General features: G+C 39.5%; 1 protein-coding gene across 1 annotated transcript in view; it reads right to left on the reverse strand.

Annotated features, from left to right (window-relative positions):
- Window positions 1–8,871, reverse strand: part of lamb1b (laminin, beta 1b) — a 36,806-nt gene extending 27,935 nt beyond the window's left edge. The window contains exons 1-4 of the mRNA XM_042403253.1: window positions 8,539–8,871; window positions 6,397–8,409; window positions 5,742–5,914; window positions 1,420–1,555 (exon numbers count right to left, since the gene is read on the reverse strand). Of these exons, the coding sequence (XP_042259187.1) occupies window positions 1,420–1,555; window positions 5,742–5,914; window positions 6,397–6,562 (475 nt within the window). The 5' untranslated portion in view covers window positions 6,563–8,409; window positions 8,539–8,871. The remainder of the gene's footprint in view (window positions 1–1,419; window positions 1,556–5,741; window positions 5,915–6,396; window positions 8,410–8,538) is intronic.
- Between the last annotated feature and the right edge of the window lie 1,776 nt (window positions 8,872–10,647).

A 10,647-nucleotide genomic window follows, 5' to 3' on the forward strand; every position in this document is an offset into this window, starting at 1 on the left:
AATCTAGCCTACTTTGTTGGGAAAACTAACTTATTTTATCTGCTCTAACTTTATATTCATGTGTGAGGTGTATCAGGATACATTTAAGGCACATGTGTGATTGATGTGCTGTCCCTTTAAACCCTTAACAAGCCGATGAGTCAGTCATTACAAACTGGTGTGCAACCAAACATTGTTCAAAACCATGTACCAGAGTTTCCAAAGATAAAAAAAATATGTCTGTCAAATAAGGCTGAATTCTGGGAAATTATGTATAAAATGATGCACCAAGACATATAGAATATTTACATTTGATGAAACAGTGCAGCTGATACTTCATATACATACATAGATACATCAGACAGTGTGAAATAAGGTGATTTTAACAACCTCAAAGCTACTTCAGGGAAAAAAGGGGGGAAATAGTATGTTAAGGCGTTAATAATGCACTTTTACACAAGCCTGTTTTCTTTATAAAGCGCTATATTATTTAAATTAATTTTGAACTTGATGTAGCACCTTCTACACGGTTATTGTCTTGGTGTAAAGGCGCCATGGTGCCATGGACGTATTAAGGAAAATTAGTGTGTTTTCTCCCAGGCCAGTTTATTCTGTGTCATTTCATGTCATATCCTGTTTGGTTGGTTTGTAGTCGTGTGTCTCACAGTGTCTTCTTGGAGCACCGTTTTGAATTGACGACCAAAGATTTCCCCACCTTTCTCTCACGGTCTTTTCGTCTCAGGCCCCAAAATCACACGAGTGTAAAGGGGCCTTAAAAAGTGTAAAAGCACCAGTGAATGAAAAGAGGAATCGAAGGAGAACATCCAAATTCAATAGAAGAGTGAGTCTCAAATGGGCCGCTGCGACTACGAACTCAGATTTATAAGTAAAAAACAAGAAGACAGACATAGAATAGAATAAGACATTTCACAGGAAGTTTGTTTCAGTGACTCTCATATAGGAAGAGTTCTGTGCTTATACTGTACACCTGGATTCAAGATGAATTTCCACTAACAGTACTGAGAATAAAACCTGTGATTACAAACTCTTAAAGATTCTCAAACTGGAATATTTTTTAAATTACAATCATTTCAAACTGTTTCTCATTCTCCTCTGAACTCCTGCTGCCTCATTACAAACTTCCTTTCTCCCCCACTTTAAAGGTCTCATGTGTGTTCAAGTGATGACACACATCTGTTTCTTATCCGCACACCTGTTCTACTCAGCACACCTGTAAGCCCCGCCCCCTAGCTTTGCTGTGATTGGCTGCAGTGAGTGCCTCTGTGATCTCCTGTCTAGTCATTACTGAGCCCAGTTCCCATGAGAACACTCTCAATGAGCGCTCACACGCTACGCCGCTCTCTCCTTCTGCCCTTCTGTATTCAAGAACAAACGCACTCTTCTAGGCTATTCTTTCGTCACGTGTGTTCTGTCTCTCACCGCTCTCCGACTGCCACCAGGTCTTGAGGCGGTTGGGGCCGAAGGTGGTGACCACGTTCTCGATGGTGTGGCTGACGGTGTTGCTGTCCTCGTCGTACATCCGCCTGGAGTCGCACACGAAACATTTCTTCTCTTCCTGATGGACAGAGAGCACAGAGAGAGTTAAAGGGGTCAGTTCACCCACACACACAAAAAAAAAAACGACAGGAAAACATAAAACAGTCTCTGTTATTATTCTGGTTAATCTATGAAACAGGATATCAACTGTTTTCAATTGGATTATTTTGTCAGTAGAAAGTAGATCCAAAGTAAACTTTAAACAGGGCTAGGAATATTTCATGGATCACGCTTCACTGTCTGGCAGTCTGATGGAGGAGAATGAAAGTTGCTTTATTGCAGCTAATGATTATTTCTATTATTTAATCATCTGCACATTATTTTCTTGAGCAACTAATTAATCATTTTGTTTAGAACATCAGAAAATGATACATTATGATAAAAGGAGTTAATATATGAAACAAAACTGCAAATAAAACTGTTTTATACAATCACAAAGTTTAAAAAAATGTATAAAAACATTCATTGTTGATAATTACAAAGAAATAATGTGAAACAGAAATACTATTTAAATCGTGTGTTATGATTATGATCACTGTGTTCTGTTCTTCATACACTACATGTACCTTTCCAGTATTTAGAGAGTTTCTTGACTTAATTATTATAAGAAATTACGCATTGAACGTTTTCTTCTATGTATGTTAAACATAACGCTTTATATATGTATAAATGGTGTAAATATGATTTGGTATATATGTTTTTTGTTAAAGTAATGTCTTGAAGGTTGTTTATTTTGTCCAAAAAACAGCCCAAATCCCAAAGATATTCAATTTACTATAATAGAAGACAGAGAAAAGCAGCAAATATTCACATTGGAGAAGATTGCTTGAATAATTAATTAACTGATTATCAGAATAGTAGCCAATTAACTTTCTGTTGATCTACAAATTGATTGACTAATTAACTCAACTCCAGTGCCAACTGTAAAGTTTTATGAGGCCTTTTAGTTCCAGTTAAGGGAAATCTTAATGCTTCAGCACAGAATTATAAGTTAGTTAAGAACTTTATTGTCCATGTTGTGGACAATAATCTTTGGTTTCACCACACAGCATTAAAAAACAATTCAATACAGGACAATGATGATGAGTGAAAGGGACGCCGCGTCAAGAACCAACAACAACAACAACAACATAATAATCTAGACAGTAGTCTGCTTCCAGTTTTGTGACAGTTTGGAGAAAATCTTTTCCTGTTTCAAAATGACAAAGCCAGGTCCGTAAAAGGTTTGCTCTGGTGGAAAGCCTTCAAGGAAGAGTGGAGGCTGTTAAAACAGCAGATTAATGCTCGTGGTTTTTGAATGACATGTTCAATAATGAACTGGCCCTTGAGGAAAAACAAAGAATGATCCAGGAGAAGTGAATTCACATTGATGATGTACAGTATATATCATGTTTCCAGTGTGTCTGTCTGTACTGTGTCTGTTTAATAATGTATTCACTGCTTTTGTCAACAGCAGGGGCCTCGCCTGCATACCAGATGGTTTGGCATGTATACAAGCCATACTCTGGTTCACACACTCTCTTAAATCTCACAATATTGCAGCCTGCGAATAAACAAGACGAGTTTCTCAATTTCACCGAGGCCCTGCCAACTATGTCCGTGTTGAAATGTGAGCGGAGTCTGGCTAAGTGGCTCCACTTAGCAGCGTTTGGTTAAAAAAAAAAAAAAAACGTCTATTGCTACTTGAGGCTCACTTCCCGCCCCTCCACCTCCTCATCTGCAGCTCATACTTGAGGACTGTGCTCATCCTCGGGGTCAGAAAGGCCCCACACTACGTCCGTGATTTCATAAGGACGCCATTCACACAGCTGAAGTCGCCAAAGGGTGTTTGATAAAAAGGAGAATATCCCCTACCTCGCCCCCAAGTTCACATGCACACAGGGAGGGGATTGTGAGGCACACAGCGCTTTCATTGTGGACGGGAAATGTCTGCACTCCCACTCGACAAGACAGCAAGCAGATACTGTATATGTTCCCACATACACAGACACACTGTCATCTGGTCCGTCTCTGATTTTATCGCTACGATAGTTGCAGAAACAACTGAACTCAAGCTGGTTTAAAAGGTTTAATTAATTATTTTAAAATCATATTTATAATCCGTTTTCATCACAATCATGGTCTCACCCTTCAACACTGACATTAACTGGCCCTTTTCTCTTGCAAGAATCCATATGCAATAAGTCACAGTGATAAAAACGCCATCTTCAAGGCCGAGAGTGAGCTGGTACATTTTATATCACTTTAATGAATTTTCACCAACTTTCTGTTATCTGCAGAGGCCAGGAAATTCCTCAACAATTTACAGGAAAGACAACAAATCACGAATTATTACCTAATTTTTTTAATCAAAACTAATGTCTAGCATGATTTATTTATTCTAAATAAAGTTGCAGTGATGATCATATTCTACTGCGTTTCTACTGCTGGTGCTGCTGGGCTGCCAACACATCTATCTAGCTCTTGTTTTTGTACAATGGGCTGCTGCTCAAGCTGCCCACAAGGTGCTCAAGCTGTCCACATGGTGCTCAAGCCGCCCACATGGTGCTCAAGCTGCCCACAAGGTGCTCAAGCCGCCCACACGGTGCTCAAGTGGCCCACATGGTGCTCAAGCGGCCCACGTAGTGCTCAAGCGGCCCACATGGTGCTCAAGTGGCCCACGTAGTGCTCAAGCGGCCCACATAGTGACCAACCCACCAGGATTTCTCACAGCGCTCCTGATGGCCAGTCCGACTCTGGTACACTGTGATACATTTTAAGCTGGTTTCACTTGCTTCTTCCTTAAAAACTTGAGTCAACTGAACTTCAGATAAAGTTCAAAGTCGTCTCATGAGTTGTGAAAATGTGAAACTCACCGAGTCAAGTTAACTCAACTACAGATAACAAGTTCAATTAACTTAAAGTATTAAGTTGAATCAATAACTGTTCAGTGAAGGTGACAAACGTCAGTCAGATGTGCTTTCCGTTTCCATTATTTAAGTTTTAAGAGTCAAAATCTTTATTTATCGCCAAGATGTTACAACTGTGGCTGCTCCTGCTGCTGAAGTTTGTATCCAAGTCAGGACAAAGACGTCACGTGACAACTTTCTCAGTGACCTTGTTAAATTATGAATGTACAGGGGCAAGGACAGAATTTGATACTAATCTTCAGCATGGTTTGCATTGTTTTCATAACTATGACTTCTCTTAACATGTATTAAAGACACACAGCAAGTTTATATCATGTGTATTTTCTTCACACTACAAAAAACATATGATGGGAACTTGCTATGTGTCTTTAGTACATGTACAGATAAGTCATGGATGTTTCTTATAATTACTTAAAATGGTTGTTTTACACTTTCACAACTCATTAAACAACTTTGAACAACTTAAATTCACATTTTTAAGGCAGCAGGGAAACTTATCTTTATAAACTGAACCAGATTTAAGTGTTTTACTGTGTCCGCACAAGGAATTTGACTCCAGTACTCAGTAATATCTCTTTACAGTCCACTTGGGAAATGCAGACAATAATACATGCAATACTTTGTTCTCTTTGCCTTTTTCTTTATTTAAAACTTTCATTTTAGGGGTTATTTATTTATTCCTTGTTCTACACATTATCATCTCTGTTTCGTCTATCTCAATCTGTCCATTTTCTCCTTCCTGTAAAGTACTTTGTAACTTTTCAGCCACAAAAGAGACAGAAGCAAAAACTGAAGAACATCCAGAGGAAAAATCTCCTTACTCTATTCAACAGTAGCCACTGTATCGAACAAGATTATCCTTCCAAGTTCATGGACAATAGCGCTCATTCAGCTCCTTGCAGCACATCAAAAAACGCACATTAAGTGTCTTAAAATAACCTATTTATACTTCTTCATCAGAGTTCAAGATCAGCATTTCCTCACCAGAACTAAGTCATTCATTGACTGAGTTTCAAGCTTTATCGTGACTTTTAAATAAAGGTTTGAGATACATATTTAAAAAGATAGGAAGCTGTTTTCTTTAACTTTATTTCCCAAACACCATTGACAAAAAAATCCTGATATATCTGCTGTATTTTGGTTGAAATTTTCCTGGAAAAATAGCTGACATACCTCACCCATGAAGCCCTTTTTATTATTAGATTATTATAAGAGTTATTTTACCGGTCACAAGCTCAGAGAGTTTATTTCCTGCTTGGTTCTGCAGGTTTACAGCAGCAGCAGCTCTTTTCTTACCTCCAGATGTCCGACGATGCAGAAACGCTCCGGCTTCTCCAGGCCGCAGGTGGAGGAGGCGACGAGTTTATGCGCCCGGCCGATCAGCAGGTCACCTGTGGCGGGATAGCAGCTGCCTTCCGTGCAAACATCCCCGAACTCCGGCAGCTGCGCCCTGACGGGACACAACAGTGCTGCAGGGAGGAAAAATGCTGTCAGTGAGATGATAGCAAACTCAGGGGAAGTGCAAAAAAAAAAAAAAAACAGTTTAAACGGGGGAACGCTCTCATAAAACAGCACAGTGTCTTTCTTTTGCTTTCAGTCATAACACCCAGAAGCAGAGCAGACTTGTGGTCTGTTCATTTTAAATCAAAATCACATGGATTCACTCTACAGATACAAAGATTGAGGTTGTGTGCAGCTCGTGGAAAACTAAGAGTAGAGAGGTTTTTATTTAGCTCTCAAACTTTCCTCGTCTCACCTTCTGAAACAGTGTAATTTCTGGGAAAACAGTAAGAAACAGTGAATAATGGTTTGCATATGGCTTTCATTAGTTAGACGTGAGAGCGAACATTTTGGCAGCAACAGAGGATGAAAATCCACCCAGAGAGCTTACAGCACCTCAGCAGTTTTTTTCTAACATAAACAAATGTGTAAAGAAGAAACTTCAACTCACCCAACGTTGTTAAAATGTGGATTATGAGCGACATCTCCAAGTCCGGAACATTGACAGCTTGTTGATTGTGTTGATGGGTCCTGCAGCTGAGAGAGAGAGAGCGTGTGTGTGTGTGTATGAAGTGTAAAATCCGAAGCAGGGGGACTTTTCTTGTACAAGTCCGCATCCCATCACCAACCAACTCCACCCAGCTGTCAGCAGCGCGCCTTGGTGCGCTTCAGGAAACGAGCGCACCCTCTGCTGGTTGGTTAGATAGATAGATAGATAGATAGATAGATAGATAGATAGATAGATAGATAGATAGATAGATAGATAGATAGATAGATAGATAGATAGATAAAATGGAAATAAAAAGTCCAGGTGAGCAGCCTGTCTTTACTGTCAGAGGAAGTGCAGTGTAGCAGTGAAGTCAATTGATTTAACTAATTTATTTAATTAAGAATATGCAACACACCATATATGTATAACAGAGTAGAATAAGCCTGGTTAAATTATATAAAATAGTGCAACACTGCCATCTAGTGGCGTAGCGGGTGGCGTGGGAACAACACAGATTGATGAGGATTTCACTGTCTTAAAGTGTGTCCCTCTGCACGGTCTGGGATAATTAATAATTTTATGTTTCAAATGTTCATACTTTATATTTTCATCATATGATATGTCATATGAAATGATATTTTAGAGACTTGCTAAACTACATTTTCGGTGCCAAACTATCTTAATTGTTTGCACCTGTTTCATGTGTTATTCAGACTGTTAATCTTGAGACCAATCTATCTGTGTGAGCCGCCTTTTTACCAGTTCATTTAAATAGCTCACGTTAGTTTGGCTAGCTCGTAGTTTGCTGGCATCTATGGCAAGCCGTTTTAACATTTAATAGCTAGACTGGATATTTATTGCAGAATTCTTCCAAGTCAAAATGAACATTTCTGATATCCACAGCTCAGCTCATCCCCCTGCCGACTCTGCTACCAGGCTTTCAAACATAAACATCAGATTAAACATCAAGTAAGACCATCTGTACACCCATCTCAACATCGAAGGAAACGGTCTTGGCCACATGGATCGGATGGCGACCTCTTCTCCCCGCTGAGGTCGAGAGGAGGTTCCAGGTGCACCGGGCCGGTGCTGAGGGGCTTAAGAGGAGCTTCTACGCTCTGGCTACCGGGATCCTGGATGGGATTGCTACATAGGACTGTCCTCCGAGGCTGTTTATTGTACCACAGAGCATGCCTGTCAAAACCTGCGTCTAGTGCAATGCAAAGTTCATCAGCAAAAACACCTGGGCTGTGTTTCTCGGAGTGCTCTTTGGACCTCAGTTGGCACTCATTGCTGTAGCCTATTGCCTGTAAGTGACTGTCTGGCCAGAGAATTCAATATGTGGAAAACTGGACAAGTGATTGAAATTGAGATAAAGGATGGTTTATTGCCAGTTGACACTCCTCCAGTGGACCGGTCATCTGCCACCCCATTTCCAAGAATAACAGGTCTCCTCTTCAAGCTGATTCTGCTCTCCGGAGAGGTTCAGCTAAATCCTGGACTAGTGACCCCTGCAGTGCTGCAGAACTTCGATGCTGATTTGTGCCCGAGTGTGCCTGGGGCTCCTCTGGTGGTTCGATTTTTAATTCACTCCTCTTTTCACTTGACAGCTTTCTGAGGCATGGGGCCAGACTCAAAAGAAATAGCTCATCCTCATCTGGAGACTGGTTTAGCACTTTCAACACCTGGGGTAGCATGATGTTTCTGTGTCAGATGGGGTACCAGATGATGATGACTGAGTAGCCAGGGGTGCTGAGGTAACCTGGGGAGTAGAGGGTCTCTCTTGTAGGGACTGGGACATGTTGGAGGAAGTGGGCCTCTCTCTGACATGAGGGTCTAGAAAACTCATGATTGAGAAATACCTCCACATTGTCTTTTGTTCTGCCCCTGCACCACTCTTCTTTTCTCTCATTGTCTTTCTCTCCTTAATAAATGTGTCCCTGAGATTCTTCCATCTCCTTTTACACTCATCCTCTAAACAAGTAGAGAAAATGTGATAAGTTTTCTGTGACAACAAAATATTCTGTATGAAAATTATATATCATTACTTCAATTAAGAAACTTTTATAGGTATGTAACGTTAGAGCCATTGACACAGGATACCTGAAAAAACATGCTGCTCTCCTTCTGTTTCCATGGGCGCCGCGATGCACACACGCTGCTCACGTATCCTGTGATCGTTTTATAGGCAAGAGGTTGTTAACAGTTACAACCTCCCCTGGGCTGTTCATTATTAATAGCTTTATCTATGGCCTGGCTAATAAACTGTGAAGTACAGGGGAGGGGTGATACTTTAACAGTTGGACAAAGTGGACAAACATCACTATACATCAATGTATGAAGTACCTGTACCTCATCTATGTCATGGAAATCATTAGTCATTAACCAGGACATACTTCGACATAAATAGGACATGTCATGTCTATGATACAGTAATCATGTAGGCTACAGTAACTTTTTCTTCAACCAATTCAACCAACAATTCATATTAGGAATGCAGTTGAATAACTATTAAATAGTAAAAACACATAAATAAGACATAACTACATAATAAATATAACAATTAATAAATAATCTTCTAAAAAACTCTAAAAAGAGATTTATTTATTTTTTTACAGGACCAAAATCCCTTAAACTCTAACTCACACACACACATTCAGTCTTTGGCCTGAAGAGTAAAACCTCTGATTTTGTAAATAGCATAAATAATAATGATCGAATTTACACAATTCAGTACAATTTTTCAAAATCGGAAAAAACTATATTTGGCTGAAAATAAAAAGAGATCTTATCCCTACACCGAAAGATATATATCTATGTGCTGTTTACATTCCCCCATCTGAGTCCCCTTACTTCTCTGATGACATATTTCCCTGCCTTGAGTCACAGATATGTCACTACCAGGGGCAGGAAATATAATAATCTGTGATGATTTTAATGCCCAGATTGGTATACAACCTGAAGTCACTAGTAGGGGAGTCAAGGGGACAGCTTTATCACCCAGCAAGCTCCTACTATTCACTTACATCTGCCTCCTAGAAACAACTTTGACACTGTGAACAGTAATGGGAGGGAGCTGTAACAATTCTGCAGAGGCCTCAGTCTGTATATTATCACTGTTTGGGTAAGAGGGGACTCTTTGGGAAGTTTCACTTATTGTTCAACTGGTGGCTACAGCACTGTAGATAACATGTTCACAGACATGGATCCCTTCTCTTTCAGTGCATTCACAGTCAAGCCTCTAAACCCCTTTATCAGACCACAACCAAATCACCCTCTTCCTCAAACACAACAATATCACACACACATAAAACCCAGCAAGCTGTTTAACATACCCAGGACATACAGATGGGCCCCAGACAGCACTGAGCAATACCAAGAGGCAAGCAATAGTGAGGAGATTACATTATTATTAGAAGAGCTTATAGAATACCCTCCCACTACTGAAGGCATATGTGAGGCTGTCCAAAATATAAACAAACAAAAGAAAAACAACAAAAAAGAACCACTGGTTTGACAAAGAATGTAAAAGAGGCTGTGCACATAGCTGAAAAAGCTAATACCTTGAGGAGCTGTAATGCCGGGTGAAAACAAATGCCAGAGAGAAGACTTTCAACATTTTAATGACTTCAGAATTGTTAACATGTCTTAACATCAAAACACAAGTGAGTGACATCTTTGGTTGGTAATAACAGAATAGATACCTAGTAGTTAAACAATAACTGTTATTAATAAGTGTTAATTCTCTCTTAATTCCTTCCAAATTTCTGGATTATTGCTCAGTAAATTGTACATACTCTGTAATAACAGAATAAGTACCCAGCAGTTAAAGTATAAAGTACAGTATAAGTTCTTTATAAGTACGTAAATTGTTGCCCCCATATTCCATAACTTCACATCTTGTACCTACATGTATGTATTGGTACGTACTGTACTGGTACACCTTTAATACAAAAGATTACACTGTAACTACGGAGTAATTACACTGTACGTTGATGACCGTAATCTAAGCGTTACCAAAAATTGATATCAAAATTGACAAGGAATTTGCCTGAATGTTGTGGTGCATAACAGTTAACAAAACTATATTGTAAGTGAGAAGCCACGGCTTTAAATTGTAAACTAAAGAGAATTAAATGAAATGTACAAAATAATGACCTGGAATGTGTAAATGTTCATAGTGTTAACAGTAAATGCAGTGTGTAATTAATA

Source organism: Thunnus maccoyii, chromosome 23 (assembly GCF_910596095.1).
Source record: "Thunnus maccoyii chromosome 23, fThuMac1.1, whole genome shotgun sequence".
Taxonomy (NCBI): Eukaryota; Metazoa; Chordata; class Actinopteri; order Scombriformes; family Scombridae; genus Thunnus; species Thunnus maccoyii.